This window comes from Pseudopipra pipra, chromosome 5 (genome assembly GCF_036250125.1).
Source record: "Pseudopipra pipra isolate bDixPip1 chromosome 5, bDixPip1.hap1, whole genome shotgun sequence".
NCBI classification, from domain to species: Eukaryota; Metazoa; Chordata; class Aves; order Passeriformes; family Pipridae; genus Pseudopipra; species Pseudopipra pipra.
This window is the reverse complement of record NC_087553.1, coordinates 5032862-5051826: the sequence shown is the minus strand read 5'-3', so window position 1 is coordinate 5051826 and position 18965 is coordinate 5032862. Positions and strand designations below refer to the sequence as shown.

At 41.2% G+C, this 18965-nt stretch overlaps 1 protein-coding gene across 3 annotated transcripts; it reads right to left on the bottom strand.

The window, feature by feature from the left end:
* Positions 1–576: 576 nt before the first annotated feature.
* CREBL2 (cAMP responsive element binding protein like 2) lies at positions 577–16898 on the bottom strand. 3 transcript variants are annotated; one of them, XM_064654255.1, is made up of 4 exons: positions 16667–16847; positions 8849–9046; positions 7578–7725; positions 577–3532 (listed from the first exon to the last, which is right to left on the bottom strand). In XM_064654255.1, exons 1-4 carry the CDS (start codon positions 16679–16681, stop codon positions 3528–3530), a joined length of 366 nt encoding a protein of 121 aa, XP_064510325.1. In that variant the 5' UTR covers positions 16682–16847; the 3' UTR covers positions 577–3527. The 3 variants fall into 3 exon arrangements, with proteins under 3 accessions (XP_064510325.1, XP_064510326.1, XP_064510324.1); XM_064654256.1 differs by lacking the exon at positions 577–3532 and adding an exon at positions 5695–6851 and having other exon boundaries at positions 16667–16898; XM_064654254.1 differs by lacking the exon at positions 577–3532 and adding an exon at positions 5695–6878 and having other exon boundaries at positions 16667–16894.
* Between the last annotated feature and the right edge of the window lie 2067 nt (positions 16899–18965).

The window sequence follows — 18965 nt, the reverse complement described above, 5'->3', positions numbered from 1 at the left end:
AATTGCCATGACACAACAGCTAGGGACATAATGTCCCCAGGTTGAAACAGCTGGTATACAGGTAGGAGGAGAGCTTGGAATCTTGGATTAATTGTTTAATGAAAAGCAACTCAAGTTCTATTTTTCTTTGGAGGGCAGGAGTTTGCAGGGGTCCATGTCACTACCCACAGGACAAGCAATTGCTAAGCACTGGCGACCACAGTTGATTCTTTCTTGTAGCCTGATCACTGCAAGAGAAACACTACTAAGTCTTCCCTGCCCCTTGCTATAGTCAAATTGTGTCCTCGAAAGCTCTCAATGCTCCTTGGAAGGCTAGCAGTCAGCACCTGACAACAGAAACAAAACTGGAGTGCATCAGTATTGATCCTCCATTCTACTCTTACTATCTCCAGGTAGATCTCCAAACCAAGCGTGATAGAAAAATGGCACACATGGAAGAAATTAGCACTTAAAAGCATCGCTGACAATCCCTGCACTTGTCTCTATCCTTTCTAATTAACTTGAAATTGCTACTTTATAAAATTCTCCCTGATGTCTGAAAACAGGTATATACTAATAAAGACAGGGGAAAAGAACTTTTACAGTAATAAAGACAATCATTTTAATCCATGTTAACAGGTGATAAAGTCACAGTTGGTAGTAGTATTTCTGACAGACTAAGACAAAGCTGTGTTAATAACAGGCACATTTATTTTGTTTCTATGCCTTATTTCATACAAAGAACATGATTCAGAAAAAAAATGCAAGGTGAATGCAAGCAATCACAAGAGGCCATTCATCATTCTGCCTACATTCTTTTATTAATACATTCACAGAACTGCAACTGTGCTCATTTCACAAGTAGTCCCTGGCGGAGGGATTAAAACAGATAACCTTTATAATTGTTCTTTCGCTGTCAGTCAGCCTTCTTTATCTGTCAGCACATGTAGACAATATCAGCTCCATTACAATGTGGCATTGGATTGAAATGATGACAACATTAAGTGGCTTCTGAAAAAAAAACATTACGTAAATTCAAAAAATGGAAGTAGTTAATTGGCTGTTTCTCAAATACCCAGAGCAATCCTCTTCGGTTCCATTGGTTACTACTAATAAAAAATTACTATTTTATTTCAGAAGGCAGGAAACCCTAAGAATAAAGTAATGAGAAACACACCTTGCTGAAGTGAGTGTTCACACTGATACATCCCTGACCGAGGCATCACCTTGAGAAGGTTTACACAAATACTTGTCACAAGAGTCAGCAGCTGATCAGAAAGCCAGGCAAACCTCCTTCCCCTTTTGCTATCCAAGATCGCAGACAGGACCCCAGATTTAAATGGAAAACCAACACTGTTATTGTATTTACTTTGATGAAACCTTTTCTCAGTGATGTTCATGAGATAAAATCACTTTGGGCCAAAATTTTTAAAATTAATCCCCACCCCTAATTCCATAGGCTGTTTCAAGTGTGTAAACCTAAGCTAAACTCCCTTTGTTTGAAAGCACTGTCACTGCTGAAAATGCCGGGCAACCTAGAATTTTACAAATACAAGTAACAGAGTCATCTAAATCCCAGTGTTTCAAGTTAAAGACGACTTACCACTCTGGGAGGAGTAGAACTGTTTCCCAGCATCTACATGCTGGGAGGACACGCCCAGCATCTACAACTGAACAACATCACTACTGTCTGCTAATGCTGCTGCCTTCTTCCTGATCATACAGCTTATCAGAAAAATGCTTGAGCAAGCAAAAAACACTCTGGGGGGAGCTGATACCAGCTCTGCTTGCGCTCGGCTGAGAAACAAGAGGGTCCTGAGCTACAGAGGATGATGATATTATTAAGAGTTTGGAGTGCAGAAGGGGTATTTACACTGATGTTACTGAGAGCTTGAAATGTAGAAAGGGTACTCAGTATGAGTTGGTGGGTGTGGTACAGAGCGTGTGCAGAGGCAGAAACAGCAGAGTAACTCATGTTTTTATATAGTCCTCTGGAAAAGGAACCCCTGGCAGCTTTTGAAAATAGCTGCCAGGCCACTTGGGGAAGAAAGGAGATTCACAGAATACCCTTTTCCTGTAGGAAAAAGGGAATGCATACTGCAAAGCGGATTTCAAAGGGGAGAGGAAAGAAAAAGCCCAGAAATGCAAAACAGAAAACACTGACCTAGCAACACGGCCAGATCTGTGTTTGATATGGAGTAGGAAAGAATTGTTCTTACATCAGCAGGCATTCACAGCATACCACATAAGGAGATGGTGAAGTTGGAGGCCACTGCTGGTATGCTGTACCACAAGAACATGGAGCATTGCTGTCGCCAGCACCGTAAAACTTGATCAAAATGTATTTTCTACATTGCCATGAGAAAGAAGGCATGGAAACAAGTCACGCCTCATGGCAAGCTGTTTCTATTCACACTGAATACAGTCTCATGAAAATGCATTTTATAACCCACTTGTAGTCTTTTATTCACAAATTTATTTCATCAACAGAACACCTATCAGCTGCAGCATAGTTAAGAATGTCACCAATACCCACCCAAACATATAGAGATCATACACAAGAATTGCTTGAAGCAGCAATCAATGTTACTAGCATTGATTAAGCCAGTTGTCAGTTAATGCAGACACCCAAAAAGCAGAGTTAATCCTCTACTTTTTATAAAAGCAAAATTCTGCCTTCCAAGTGCTTTTTACGGAGGAAAAAAAGAAACTGAAAATCAGTTGTTTAGGTTCTTTTTTTTATAATGAACTCCTGACGAAAATCATTAGCTGAACAATGACAGCATTTTCTAGTTGCAATTTAAATATTGCTCAGAGCCCCACCCAACCTGGTCTTGAACACATCCAGGGATGGGGCATCCACAACTTCTCTGACAACCTGTGCCAGTGCCTCGTCACCTTTACAGTAAAGAATTTTTTCCTAATATCTAATCTAAACCTACCCTCTGTCTGTTTGAAGCCATTCCCTCTTGTCTTGCCACCACAGGCCTTTGTAAATAGCCTTTCTCTATCTTTCTTGTAGGCTCCCTTCAGGTACTGGAAGGCCACAATATATCTACACACACAAATCTTTACTTTCTATAAATACAGCATCAGCTGAATTTTAGTTCCCCGATGTGCTATTCTGTATGTGATACCTCAGATTTTACTGTGGATTAGAAGTTTGTTTTCTCTCACAAATTCACAACAGAGTCATATAAGAAACTCAGTTATTAACAGAGAAATTAATGCTCAATGGCACTAACAGCAGTAACTCACTGACTGGTATTTTGCCTTGCTTGCCTGCAACAGGGATTTCTACATCAGCTGTCACTCATGCTGCAACTCATGAAGAGGACTAGAGTTCTTATTTCAGCTTTGCCTCTGATTTCTCTGCATTTTGAGATTAGTCTCAAACATTTGGTTCTTATATTGACAGTAATTTTATAGGTAATTAGAGAGATTACAATTTCTTGGACAGTAGGAACTGGAACTACGATCCCAAATCTTCTCCACCTCTTCATGGGATTCCAGGAAAAACTAGATTCATTATTGATGTAGATTAATCTTCACCCTAAAATGTAAAAAGGAAAAAAAAAACAGTTACAGGCACTTTCTCAAAGTTAGCCAGGTTTCAGCCGACAAGAAAAAGCTTTCTGAAATTTGTCTAATACATCAAAAAAACCAAACCTCTGATATAAGTTAAAATAGTCTTTAAAAAACACTTAACAGAATACTGATTTTTTGACAAACACTTATCAGATTATGAAAGCAGACTTTGATTTTTTTTTTTTTTTTTTACACACAATTTCAAAATATTCTCAGCTAAGTGACAAGTCAATTAAATGTATCCACTTCACTGTTCAGGATTCTATGCACGAAGCATATAAAAAGAAGACTTAATGCATGTTTTTCTTGTGAAGCTGCCACTATCTAGTACATCCTTGGGTTACATTCCCCAAAAGGATTAGTGTAACTGTACAGTGCTTACTCCATCATCATCAACTGAGTTCAGTCTCATTACACTTAACTGTACAGTTCTAGTGTTGTTGTAAACACCAAATAGTAGACAACCTTTTCTGGAGACTGCATAGTTTCCAAGAGCCATTTGCACTTTAGCTGGGCAAATGGCTCTAGCTGAGCATTAGATTTCCACAGGAAGTAGGAAAATGAAGCATTTCCAGGCTCATTTCCTTCCTTCAGTACGTGTGAGAGAGAACCAGCTGTGCTCACTAACTGCAGCAGAAATGTGAGAAAGGCTGTGCCCATTTTGCACAAGGAGAGGATAAGACTATACCATCCTTCATTATTTAGGGTACTAGATGAGACTCCTAGTCAGAGGACTTGGTTGTATCACTTCGAGGAGCCACATCAATGTGGATGAAGACTGTAAGCATTAGAGTAGCAAACAAACATGAACCACAAACATTTGTTAGTTTTCAAGGGGAACTGCTAAACTTCAAGCTCTAAAATGAAGGGCTCCCGGAGATCTAGCTAAGGCCAAAAAATTTATAACACAGCACAATCTGTCACATGATGGAAGCCATGGAACTTTAATGATTGCTGCTAGGAATCTTACATTTTGTAATGAACTACAGCATCTAAGAGCAGATTGAAAAACTACAGTTAGAGCCTGCAACTATGTGTCTCATATTTTTGCATGGAGGACAAACAACAAAACCATTGAAGATGATGCAGGCTGTAACATGTCTCGTGTCCATCTGCATGAAGTACAAAAAACCTGTTAGAACATGGATGTGGCACTATCTGTGCCACAGAGCTGGACTCAGGCTTGCCAAACACAATCCTGTAATGTCAACTGCTGATTAAGCCAAGAAGCAGAAGCCATGATGGGGAACAGAAAAAAATTGTTGCCCATCACAATGAGAAATTCCAACTCACCGTCTCCTTCAGAAAATAAAACTTTCTTCTGAGAGGCTTCTCGTTCGGTGAAACACAGAAAGAGGGAAGAAAACAAACAGGGTATTTCTGGCAAGAGCAGAGCTGAGTCTGTCACATTAGCTAGTGCTGAGTGGACCTGTTCTTGTCACGTACCGTAACTCCCGTGCATGTTTTCTACATTCCTGATTCAGAAAGACACTTAAGCACACACATAACATTTGAAATATATGTTTAAGTACAATACATCGTTTACATCTGAAAGTAGACTGTGCAAGACTAACTCTAGCCCAAAGTAATACATTACACTTCTGGTATGATCATGTTACAAAATCCAGCTACAAGGTTCACAGAGTATAGTTCTGAACATTTGGCCCAGGATTTTTCTTCCTCCAGAAAATGGACATGCAAGCATTCAATACAGACAAAAATCCCCAAACTTACATGCTAGCTTTATTGCTATCTTTCAGGACAAACTGCAGTTCCAAACTTCAAACACATGGGGTAGATGACCGGGGTCAGGATGTGGACAACACAACCTGAACCCCCATATCCTCCCCATCTCTACTTCAGTATTACTTAACTTTTCATAACAGTTTCCTGTATCTGTGCAACATTTATAGCAATTGTTAACTAAGTGCATGCTTGGAGGGTCTAAAGAATAAACTTAAAACCATGCCTTAAGGTTCAATATATAAGTGTTTAGAATGGAATTCTGAAAACAATTGTGCTGTACACTGAAATTATTTTCAGTGCTTTCAACTCATCTTGAATTGAGGTAATGCTAAACAGACCCAATTAGTTCAATAAAAAGAAGGCAACATTCAGTCTAGCAAAGTCATTCATTATAATATTTATTCTATGAAACAATGAAGAAAACATAAGATTAAAAAATGTTCCATGCATTTCATAAAATACAGAGAAAGACACTGCCATAAACAGAACAGAATAAGCAAGCCAAACTCCCACTGAAAATCCAGAGAGCTCCACTCTCCACGTTACATCATATGAATACAAAAAGCATATCCAGGAGAAAGAGCAGTCTGAAGAAAGTGGCAGGTTATCTGTAAATAACCAGTATGAGTAAATCAGCCCACGAGAGTTTTGCCATTACCTTTCTTATCATAAAACTGATGCCACTTGGTTTCCTTGCTACCAGTTCTTGGCATTATCTTTGGCTAGGAAACCAGGACAACGCAGCAGAACCCATTTTAAGTTGCTGTCCAGGAAAGTACTAGGGCCCAAAATGTAGGGAGCTACAGAAAGATAGCAGGGCCCAATGGGTGAGAGGGAATGTCTGGAAGCAAGATGCAGGGACATGCCTTGACTATCCTACCAGAAGCATGGGAGGTAGAAAATATATTCAGTGAAAGAAGTATGGGCAGAAGTAGGAAATATATCTAGTACCTCTCTTGAAGAATCCCTATCACATATAAGACATGCTGGATTACAGAAGGATGCTGAGAGCAACATCTTCATTTAGGTTACAAATTACATCGCTATAAACCTTCTTACTGAAAGCTTTTGATTCATTTCCTTCTCCCCGACCTACAGTACTCTGTTTGGCTTTAGCAAAGTTGTTATGAGATCCTTCTCTTGCTTTTACTTTACAGAACCTCCCAGACTCCCACACTGGTTAACAACCACATAACTACCAAAACCAAAACCAGTCTAATTCTGGACTCTGATATAAAAGCAGCCCCCATTTTGTAACAGAAATTCCCAAAAGCTGCCATAGCTGTATTTGGGGAGGGTGGTGTAGCGAAAGAAAGAACAATGCTCCACTTACACAAACACCTACTACCCCAAAAGCCCCACTCCACACAGCCTTAGGAACACCATCAAAGAGTTTCATGTGGGGAGGAGCAAAGAGAAGACAGCGGACTGGGATCCTTGCCCCTGCATCTGGGGATGCATCCACTTCTCAGAACAGCATTCTTCTGCGAGCTACCGAGGTATCTCTGCTGCAGTGCGAAAGGTTCTGCATTGGCCTCCTGTCAGTGATGCATCACAGGGGAAGACTGTTATGGTTAAAAATGTGATTTTCATGTTGATTCTTTCAAACATAAAGCTAGGAATTCCTATTTTTAAAAAAATTTCAGTAGAGTGTAATCTAGCCTGTAGCATGAAATATTACAAAATTAGAAGTAGTAAGATATCGAATTGCCCTTTGCTACATCTTAACTCTCTCCCTTTGCACATGCATATCAAGAATATGACTTTATATCACATGATCTTTTCACCTTCCAATTCCTGGAATAACCTTATTTCATTCCCTGGACATGCACAAATGAGTCAGAAAGAAGACTCCGTAGGAAACGCCAAGTCCAGCATTTCTCACTTCTGAGTGCTTATGGCCAGAATACTGTTTTTTTGATGGAGTTTTTAATTCAATTATGCTTTATGTGCTCCATTCACCTCGCATTAAGAAAACAGAAAATGCTGTAAAAGATTAAGGTCTCAGTTCTTCACGGGCCTCAGTGAAACACAGAGATTGAGTCTTCTTTTAAAATACCTGCCCAGTTTCCTACCTAGTGTAGTATCTGTGTTGTCCATGTAAACATTACGCAGAGTCTTTGTACCACCCACAAACCTCTTTGCTTCAATCAACTATTTGTGCCCAAAAGCACATCTTTATGTTTCTTCCTACACCACAGCCATCCTCCTACACCACAAAAGATGTAAAAAAAACAGGAATTAAGCATAGGCTGGATACTTACAGGGATTGCTGCTGTTTGCTTCCGTCTTCCCAGCCTTAGCAAGTTTGGTTGAGTTCTGCTGTGCTTTGCCTTGCTCCTCTCCAGTTAGCAGGGCTTTTATTTCAGAGGGGATTTTCCCTTGGTCCATTGCCATGCACCACTGCTTGTACTGAAATATGCAAACACATTAGGCATTAGCAAACTGCCAGGATCACATTAGCAGACAAAACAGAGCTCTAATCTTTACCTTCCGGTATATTCATTTAAAGTCTGAATTTACTGAGCTGAAGCCTCTTATGAAACTGCAGAGCACTAATGAGCAAAGCATGTGTCCATGGTTGCATACCTGGCCTCAGCAAATCCTGTTTCAATCAAAAAACTGCTACTCAGTGGCCATACTGGACAGAATACTGTAATTATTAAACAACATGGAACACTTTGTGCAATCTCTTGCTGCTGACATGCAAGAATACCGTTCCAGTTCATGGCCTATTAAAAACAAATATTTCACATGACTGTGCAGCTGATGGACTATTAAGAGGTCCTTTCTGATTGTGCAAGGCACAGTTGCAGCACATGTGCCTTATTCCTAGCTCCCTCATCTTAAATTCTTCACTGCCAAACCCAGAAGCACATCAAAAAACCTGTGGGCAGCTGGCTGACTTTTCACCTGATCTTAAACCTATTCACTTGTGCTGATTAGCCCTGCCTACTCAAAAAAACCTAAAGCCAGGTCAAGGCAATACCCTCAGCTCCCAGTGAAATTTCAATAGCACCTCAATACCACTGAGGAGCTGTGTCTGATTTCCAAATGAAACATTCTCTTTGGTTAATGCTGTTTATTTGGCCAAGACACCCATCTTACATGTGCTGGAAAATAGGACAGCTGTGCAACCATCTATACAGAGAGCATACTGCAAGAATCAACTTCCCCAACAGGGAAGCAATGACACACTGTGTATGTTCCCCCTTGATATATTAACACATCTCTTTCCACCATCTACCTGTTTCTACATCTGCCAAAGGTTATTCAAAACAAATATTTCAAAGACAACAGACTCAAATGCAATGGCACTTTCTTTACTTGCTTCCTGGTCAAAACCAGCAGATAACTTGTGACACGAAATTCATATTCTACACACCGAAGAAGGCAAACAGCTGGATGCATCTGATGTTTTGATACCTTCTGGCTAGCCAAATGCCACTGTCAGTCACCATGATTTTGAGAAAAAATGTTCATGAGCACAGGTCCCAAATAATACTGAGGATTAGGTTCAATGATAGTTTCTTACCATTTCAAGCTCTTCTCTGAGAGCGCAGATGGCTCGCTCTCTGCTTGAAACCAGTTCCTCCAGGTACTGGTACCTCAGCTTCTTCCTGGCCCTGCACTCTCTTGCACTCTGACGACTTCTTTCAAGTTTTGCCTTCAGATCTATTTTGGCCGGTTTACGACCTCGTTTGCCTGGTTTCTTTACCTTGCCTCCAACCACCTGGAAAGGAAGGGCACAACAAAGATCCTGTTCTGCAAAGGTAATGCTGTTACCATGTGATTGCAACTCTCGGTGTCTCAAGTATAAAATCTTGCATATACATTCACTGATTCTGGAGCAACAGAGAAAATATGAATGCTGATGTATGAAGTTTTCAGTAACAGCATTAAAAACAAAAGAGAGGGATATGATTTCACAGTGAAGTAAGTGCTTAGGCAGTCCTGTTGTAAATGCTACTAATCTGATTTGGAGCTCCACAAGATGGTTGAGGTTGGCAAGGAGGTCATCTGGACCAACCCCTCCAGCTCGAGCAGGGCCAGCTGGGGCTAGCTGCCCAGGACCATGTCCAGATGACTTTTAAATATCTCCAAGAAGGGAGACTCCACAATCCCTCTGGGCCACCCATGCCAGTGCTCAGTCATCCTCATAGGAAAAAAACCCAAACATTTCCTTATGTGCAGATGGACCCTCCTGTGTTGCAGTTTGTACCCACTGCCTCTGGTCCCACTTGTGTACCACTGAAGAAAGCCTGTCTCCACCTCCTTTATACCCTCCCTTTCAGGTATTTGTACACATTGATGAGATTCCCCGAGCCTTCTCCTCTCCAGGACAGATGGTCGTGGCCTTTTCAGCCTTTCTTCACAGGAGAGATGCTCCAGTCCCTTCATCATCTTAAAGGCCTTTTGCTGGACTCTCTCCAGTGTCTCCATTTCTCTCTTGTACAGGGGAGGCCAGAACTAGATACACTATTTCAGATATCTAGGAGGGTATCTGGGACATTGAGGAGGCATAGTCAACTTGCAGTGAAATCAAGTTTAGTATCATCAACAACTCATGCTCTAGTACTTGCCAGAAATATTAGAAAAACTATATTATCTAGAAATATTATACTATGCAGTTTAACATTTTATTTTGGAAAAAAATATAATCAATGTAATCCAAAACTTAGTTCTGCTGCAATCAACAGTTTCAGCCTACTCCAAAGATGAAGCTTGTCAGAATTATTCACTAGCCATCTGAGCTTACTCAGGCCATGTTTCTTTCAGAGGAATCTTCTGAGGAGTTTTACTCAGTCACACCAGGTCCTACTTCTGCTGCCTCTGCTCCATCAGTACTGAACCACTCTGGCCATGATGGCCTTCAAAACATTATTACACAGCCTGGTGTGAGTCTCCTCATGCAACCTATCAGTGTTCAACTCTCCCTGTACCTAACTTAGATCTCCCTAGTTTCTTGCCCTACGGAATGCAGATTTTGCAATCATTTTCCCCTCTTCTTTGTGTCTCCTTTTTAAGATGTCTGAAAGCTTCTCTCGCTACAATTAAAATAAATTTTTTAAAAAAGGAATAGTTTCCTCTGTGTTTACTCTATGCTTCCCCACCCAGATATTTTACTCTTAGCACGGGAGTATGGCACAAGAAAGTTTTAAATAGGCTCTGAAGCTTACTTCACTGGTCATTGGGTAGTATCACCATGTAAGCATTACATCAGCCACGCACCCCAGCTCCCCTCTGAAGTGAGGATTTCTCTTTATTTGCATTCTGACCACACTGTTTGAATGGAGGGGGTGTGGAGAAACACAATTAACACATGCACACCTGCATAGAAGAATTTCACTGCTGCTTAGTATTTCACCATACTGTATACAGACGGGACTTTTTCTAATAGGCAGTATTCAAAATATCAGAGTTCAAAATAAAAAAAAAAAGGCACTTTTACTGTGTAATTCTAAAAAATAAATAATTTGCAATATTCAAAGAAGTCACTTGTTCTACAAACTTAGCAGGCTGTAATAAAAACAATTCACTAGGGTGAATTGATGTGCTAGAATGAAGAGAAAAAAAAGGACTATACAATTCAGCCTATTCTTTCTTTAGAAAGTGAGACAACAATCACATGCCAACATAATCCTACTCTCTCTGTATTGCCTCTCCTAATTTATTCAGGAGTAGCTAGCTACCATAAGCAAATGAAGGAACAGAAAGTACTTAATGGACATCTATGATAATGAAACAAATACAATACATTCAGAAGAGCAAAGAAAACAAATGAAGCTCTTTTACACTATAACTGCTGAATACAGTTTGAATAATCCACTCACTCCACCAAGTACTTCAATTCTTGAAGACTTTTAGCACCTGGGGCTTTTCTGTGCCAGTGCAAGGTAGTCCAAAGTAAATCTTTGAATTCAAGAGCTAGATAAGGTCTTGTAGAGAGGTACACTCCAGCTCTCTTAAAAAACCTTTGCCACTGAGTTCTGACCTTCTAGAAGTAGAGTGAGCTAGCTTTTAAGGCTGGAGCCCCAGCACACCCCACACTGTTCTATGAACAAAATAACTCGAGTCTTAGTCCAGCACAGTAGCAGTCACAGCCATGCCCTTTCACCACAATGTCGGGCAGGTGAATAGTTCCCACCACCCTGTTTCTCACATACAGCAAGTTAAAGACTGCTTAGCACATTGCAAATGCATCCTGGATCCACCATTACCAATGAATTGCTTTCCCTTTAGTTACTCCAGAGAGCTTTCTACAGATTGGTGTACTAATTGCTCTCTCTCCAAGATCTTTTACCACTGCAGCAATCCTGCACACAAGCTGTCTTATGGCAGGAAAAAGGCTTGTACCTTTTGGGTTTTTGACCCTAATAATCTGACTTCACACCATCCCTAAAGAACTCATACTGTCTTTATGGCTCCTGGAGTTCACCATACAATTAAGCATCACACTGCAAAGTTGGTCTGGTAAGCCATTTAATCAAATCCTGCATCATCATCACTTTTCCCTTATCAATATTTAAAAGCTCCTGCTGTAACCTTAAGCAACCCAGCTGGGGAAAAAAAGGCCTGGGAAATCCTTTGCCCCCATCCAACATTACCATATCCCCCTGGCTTCCAAATCATGTTTGCCTACTCAGTTGCTATGCTGATGTGACAGAAAGAAGACAAAGCAGAAGTGATAGTTGATGTTGAACATGGCAACAGACCAAGAAACAAGCAGGCAAACATTTTTTGTCCCTTTGTATTCCTCTGGAGTTTATAAAGGGATGTGATCTATTAGCATTCAGCAGTAGGAATCTGGGTTTTTTTCCACAGAGTCATGAGTCATAAGCAATCAAGACCCAGAAAAACATCAACTATAAAATTTGACATAGAAATATTAGTAATGACATGCATTAGTTAGATGTATGACCAAGCCCCACTTCACTTCGCTCAGACTTCAGAAAATGGAAAAACATAATTCTTTCCCCAAGGTACATGGTGTGATTCTTGGGGTGTCCTGCGCAGGGCCAGGAGTTGGACTGGATGATCTTGATGGGTCTTTTCCAACTCAGCATACTCTGTGATTTTAAGATTTTCTTTTTAATACAGTACCTAGATCATAATCTAATTCTTATCTGCCATCAGTGTTCAACCACAAAGTTATGTGACCTGGAATTGGAAATAGCTGCAATTACCTGACCTGACATAGAAAATCCCTCACATTTCTTGATTTTTTTATTAGAAGGATGCAGCACCTACAAAAGCACATCCAGAATGCATGACAGAGTTCTCCTTAGGAAGGAGATGCATACATAATACAGTTACTAGCACTCACAACCCTGAGGAACTGAGCCCCTCGGATCGAAGATTTTGATAAAGCGGCCTCATTGTGACATCTGCAGGTTTTAAACAATTCAGCAGATTAAAACAACACTATCTGAAGTGTCAAAGCAATGCTGATCACATTGACCAGTTCAGCATTTTCCAGCAGCTCGGAGTTCATTCACCAATAAATCAGCAGTTCTATCAAACAGTAGTTGAGATCCAGCTCAAAGAATCATCTTAAGTGGAATCTTCATTGCATTAGCAGCTGAAGGTACAGGTGTGCAGAATTTAACTTAACATGAAGCTGATGACCATATACAGAATTTACATAAAACTGTAAAAATGATTAGTAAGAAATAAAACCTAAGTGCTGCATTACAGTAGAGGGGAGAGGAATCTATTCACACTGGCAAACATTTTCTCAAAATCAGAAAGCAAATTAAGTTAGTCACAAGTCTGCTAATAAAGACGAAGTTTTCTGATCTCCCAATTCAAAGCATACCATTTACAGCAGCAGTACAAAACCCAGCTGGAAAGTATGCTTGTTATTCCTCCGTTGCATGACATTTTATATGCTTAACATAGATTTAACTTTCACTAGCAGACAAAATGCTTCCCATAACGATCCAAAAATATAAGATACTATTTAGTGAGCAAACACTTTATGTCTTAAGCTGGTATGTCAATAGACATCTATCTTAAAACCCTAATGATACAAAGTGATTAACACACTAAGAATGTAATCTTTTGCACAAATGCATAAAGACTGTCTTTGCTGCAATGTCTATTAAAAAAAGTATAAGCTAGGAATAAATAACAAGTGTTTTCATAAGGTGTTACACAGGCACCCAGAAGTCAAGATTAAGGTTCAGGGCAGCAATCAAACAGATACCACCTTCCTGCTCAAGAGGTGAGAGTCCTCCTCTTCCCCCAGGGAAGGACCTACACCTCACCCGTGGAAGCACATCCACCAACGTGCTGTACACATTCTGCCAATTCACACCAACAGAAGCCAGGCACTTCTTTAAACCTGTCTCTGTTAGAGCTCAGAACAGACACAGGGATGTCAGCTAACTCTACCACGTATAGCCTCCTAGTTCACTGCAACAATGAAATAAAACTGCTCTAGCTATTTTATAGGGTTTAAGCTCATCCATTTTACTCATTCATTGAAAATATGAGCCGATGTGCCATCTGAGCAATGCCAAGCAGCACCTTCTTAAAACATCTAATGACTTAAAATTGCTCATATAAAATTATAACCAAAATTATAACCTGTACAGGTTTTATTTTGCCAAGCAAGCAGCAGTGAGAATGCTTTATATTCAGATATGATCCTGGGTGGAAAATTTCTCCAGCACATTGCAAATCTACATATTCTGAAAAAGCCCTGCAGGGTGAAAACTTAGCAGCCCACCTCCTTAACAACTGAAGTCACTCCACACTAGCTCTCAGTCCCTGCGTGGCATTCAAAGCATAACCCAGAGTAGACTTCAGGATTGCCTGGGAGATCACTGTCTCTGTGATCCTTGTCACACGCAACAGCAAGGGCCACAGGCAGACACCTGCTATAAGACATCTCATGGATGAAGACTCATCAGGTTCTCTATTTGAAGCACATCTGCCTTGCTCCCACACTTCCCTCCAAGGGACATCTGTATTCCCATAATTATGGCTCAGGACCAGACAGGACTGAGTATTTGATGTTTCAAAGGTAGGTTTGTAGAAAGCAATGCAACTCCTTGCGTGCAGCCTTTTGCAGTGGACCTTCCCCTGCTCTAACACCAAGCACTCCCTTAAAATGGAAAAGCTGTATGAACACCAGAGCAAGGCATCACAGATGCTCAATCCATAAATGTAAATGCCCCATATAAACAGTTTATCTGAGGGCTTGCTTTTTCAAACTCAGGTAACACCTAAAAACACGCTGAGCTTACCTATTCGAAGGCTTTTCTTTCACTTCACACATTGCAATTTTGTGGAAGTTTAGAAAAAGTCAGACTTCAAGACCAACATCCTTGCCCAAGCCCCTGGAACCAGCCTGATGAAGAGCAAACAATCTGAGCTGGAGACCTGGCTTTAAACAGCCACTGCCTCTTTTACGAGATGAAAGGAATTTGCTTCTTCATTTAGATGATGCAGCAATTTATTTACAAGCAAAAGAAAGTCAACAACCAAGAGCAAATCCCTTCAAAGTTGAGAAGGTGAGATTGAGATCTGCTCTCTCAAAAATCTGAAGAATGGACCTGTCTGTTGCCATCAGAACTGGGTAACAAAAGGTTTTCCTAAGCCTTTCTTTGTATGTCCAACACATGTTGAACTAACAAGGCATTTAAAAATACCTTTGGGTGCATTTCATTGAATTTTCATTCCCCTTCAAAAAAAGTAATCAGTTACTACACTCCACTGCTAATATTAAGAATGATGCACTATACATTTTTTTCCTCCCCAAATCCCACTTTAAATTAAAAAATAACATTAAAATATATTTGTCTCCAAAATGCACTTTTTTCTTAAAGCTCAATCTAATCATTTGGTTCAGTTCAATTTATTTTTGAGGAAAAATACATTTCATCTAAACTTTTTAAAAACTAAAGCTATCTTTTCCGTACAAGGCAAGAATATTTGTAATAATAGAGGGTAACCCCAATGGTTTTTGGTGGTGGTTTGGTTTTTGTTTGCTTGTTTTTAATTTCACTGGAATAACAAAAGTGATCTGATGTTAAAACCTTATTTTATTTCTCATTTCTAGCTATAAACTGAAAAGTTAATTACCCAAATAAGTATTGCCAGAGCATTCCCTATAAAAACTTCCAAAGTTAATACAAAAGATTGCAGTTAGCTATATAAAACTTTATTTTAATGGTTTCCAACTAGAGTTATCAGCTAACAAAAATATGCAAAATACTTCTTACCCTAGTTCAAACTCCCTGCTTCCCAATGTATATAATAAATAAGTTATATGTAGTCTTCCAAACTAACAAAGTAATTTCACCTATAAACATTGAAACTACTATAAGAGTTCCTCCTTTTTCCTGTGTTTAAATACTTCAGAGGTGCACAAGTGTTGTTTTAACAGGAATTAATTGCCAAGGAACAGCTACATCACTAAACTCTTTCCCTTACACAATCAATAGCTCAAACCACAGCAAGAAGTGAGACCAGTACCTGAACAAGCCTTAGTTTCAAGTAAGGTCTACAGCAGAAAAGAAGGTCATATTTTGGGTCTGGTTTGGATTTTTTTTGTGTGCATAATTTAAGAACATCCTTCAGAACTGAAACATGAATTTTTTCTAGATCTGATGTTCAGCTATTCTACCTCTCCCTTTCTTACTATTTCTTTCCAATTAAAGGAATATGTTAACAAGAACCATTTTTCTAATGCTCTCCTAAACCAGATAAGGCTAAATTAAAGTGCACAATGAATTAAGGAAAACATTACAGCATGCAAGCCCAATTCTAAATTAATTATGTCATGCAGACAAAGGAAAACACAGCTACAGAATGGTTACTTCACTACTAATGAAATTCAGTTGTCTCTGTTCTTACGGGGAAATTCCTTTCACAGTTGTTCAGTTCACAGACAACACTCCAATTAGGCAGGCCAACCCCCTCAATAAGGAGGAAAGCATGACTCAGTGGAATTTTTAGGAGATTTTAAGGACACGATGGCTCAAGGTGTAAGACCGCAGCAGCTACAAAATGAGGTATAAATACTGCTTACCTCATCCTGACACAGCAACCTGCAATGGGAAGAGCCCTCCCAAGAGAAATGGCATCTCGGATGGAGTCACCAAACCCTCGGGGCAACCTTTAGTCTCTCGACTTGCCCCTAGCTCACGTCTGGAGCTCTACGGAAACGCCAGAAGTATCATCCAAGAGCTGCAAGCAAAGAAAAAGAAGGGGGCAACCCCTCCTTCCTGGCGGCTGCAGCGACCAGAGCCCTTCGAGAGGAGATTTCAGCAGGCTCCCTGCACCAAGAGCCTCGCCGGCTGCCCTCAGCTTCGGCTCCAAGGTGGGCCCCCCAGGCCCTTACCTTGCTGTCATCCATGTGTGCCGCCACGAGTCCGCCGCGCCGCAGCCCGAGCCCGGCAGAGCCGCCCGCCCGTCCGCAGCCCCAGCGGACAGACAGCCGACGCTCAGGACACCTCAGGGCCCCCCGCGGCCGCCGCCATCACTCGCCGCCCTGTTTGTTTACAGCCGACGGGCGCGAGGGCGGCAGCAGAGCGGTGCGCGGTGGGAAATGTAGTCTTGCCCGGCCCCACCGCCCTTGGCCACTGCTCTGCTGGGGGCGAGAAGAACCACAACTCCCAGCAGGCCCAGCGGGGAGGGAAGCGGTGATTGGCCCTCACCTATCTAAGCGGGGAACTACATTTCCCAGGAGGCCCCGCAGCAGCTTAATTTGTTGTTTCGTTAGTTTTTGGCCTTTTTTTGTAACGCGCCGTCCCACGGCAGCTCACCGGCCGCTTCAGTGGCTCTGTGTCGATGACCAGGGGCTGGTGGGGGCTGCCCGTCCGACCCTGCGCACGGGCTCTCGAGCTCTGAGCCCTAAATCGAACCCCAGTTTTGCTGCTCCTGTGATCCAGTGCCTCCGTGTCCCCGGCGGCAGCTCTGCCCTCACCGGCCCGTGGTCAGCGTTACAGAGCCGCGGGCTCGGCAGCTGAGCAGCCGTGTAATGGCTTGAGCATTAGATAAACAAAAAAAACCCCAAACCACAAAACAACAAATTAAGTTTTCTGCTATTGTTTGCCTAGCTTTACCCTAAGGGTTCCTGAAGACAGAACGAAGTCTTCCAAGCCCCCTGGACACTGCATGGTGTACTGAGCTCCTCAGCTACCGCAAGGCTGAAGCAGTCCCTGTAATCCTTTTGAGAATACCCGGGTTCTTCTCATTTTCCTATCGACACATGGCAGAGAATGTTAATATTGAATGCTTGATGCAAAGCCAAGCCATGCATCGTCCTGCATCTGCCCTACCCCCCCAGATCCCTTGAAATTAGGCTTCTGCTTGCTCGAAAGACACATGTAGCCCAGTGAACAATTTCATAAACATGGTCAATGTTTCAAGTTGGCAGTGAAACCTGAAGCTAGGCATGTTTCATGTTGCTGCATGTTTCTTTTTATTCATGCAACTCTATTCACAGGAGTTTCCCATGACTTAATCTCTCTTACATGCAATTGTTAGGGCTAAAGGCTTTGTCATGGGATTTCCCCCCTGAATCACAGACCTTCCTCTTGGAAGGCTATGCTTTCTAGATGGCAGAGACAAAGAACTTTCAGAAGCTTTTTTTCTCTTATATGCTTTTCAGTTGTCAAAGACAAGGCAGTTTGCTCACTTTGTATTTGCCTGTCCAAAAACAATGAATCAGTTCTGGCAACTCCCCTCTGAAATAACAGTAATAAAAAAGCAGGGTTGATCAGTATGTTGAGCAGGAGGCGTCAGCTAATGAAGTAGCAGGAATAGCTCAATATGAGCTTGTCTAGGTTGCCTCCTGTGATCCCTCCCCTATCTTTGCCTTCAAATTCTTCAAGAAGGTGGTGAGGTGCCTCATACCACCTTTGGCACTCTCCTGGGACCATAAAGCTGACTTTAAAAGTTAGTTGGGGGTTTCCCCAGTGAAGGGAAATATTGAGTGGCAAAGAGCCAACATAGCTCACTTTAGGCAACCCTCTGTTGCAACACGAGTGGAGGAAGGAGATTAGACAGAGCCCTGATGCTGATTCAGAAAGACCAGAATCCTTTTAACCAGCAAGTTATAGCTGCATCTTTTCTTTCCACTAGATTATCCCACACTACTCCTTCTGCTTTATATCACTTATGAAGCAGAGCTCTCAGCTTCAAAACAGGATAAGCACAAGTTCCCTGCCTAAGCACTTAAGAGCTTCTATATTTTAGCACAGAACAACTCAAAATAGGCATTTCAGTCTACTTTCCTACTATGCTTATGCTGTCCCCCTGGATGAATACGGACATGCAAGTTGAGTGGGAGTCTGTCAGGAAGAACAATTGTGAATGAAACCGAATATTATATATATGCACATATATATAGCACATAAGATTTGAAACTGATTTCAACAGCTAGAAGTAGTACTTCTTTACACAGCATATAGTGAACTCTTGGAGTTTACTGCCAACAGGACACTGTAAAGAAGAGAATACTGCAAGTTCATAAAAGGATTAGATATGTTTATGTCTCATAAAGAGGTACTAAGTGGATGTATTCTCTGTCATCCCTAATCTAACTGGGATACTGGGGATGTATGAGAGGAAGAGATGCATGAGAGAGCAGAAAAAGGCCAAGTTCACATATTCTCCCTAAAAGGTGTCTCCTCTTA

What these genes read in the sequence shown, in the direction of transcription:
- CREBL2 (XM_064654254.1), bottom strand. An exon ending in TCAGAGAAGAGCTTGAAATG is followed by an intron (nt 7,726 to 8,848) that starts GTAAGAAACTAT and finishes TGCATATTTCAG; the next exon opens with TACAAGCAGTGGTGCATGGC. An exon ending in AGCAAACAGCAGCAATCCCT is followed by an intron (nt 6,879 to 7,577) that starts GTAAGTATCCAG and finishes TAACCATAACAG; the next exon opens with TCTTCCCCTGTGATGCATCA.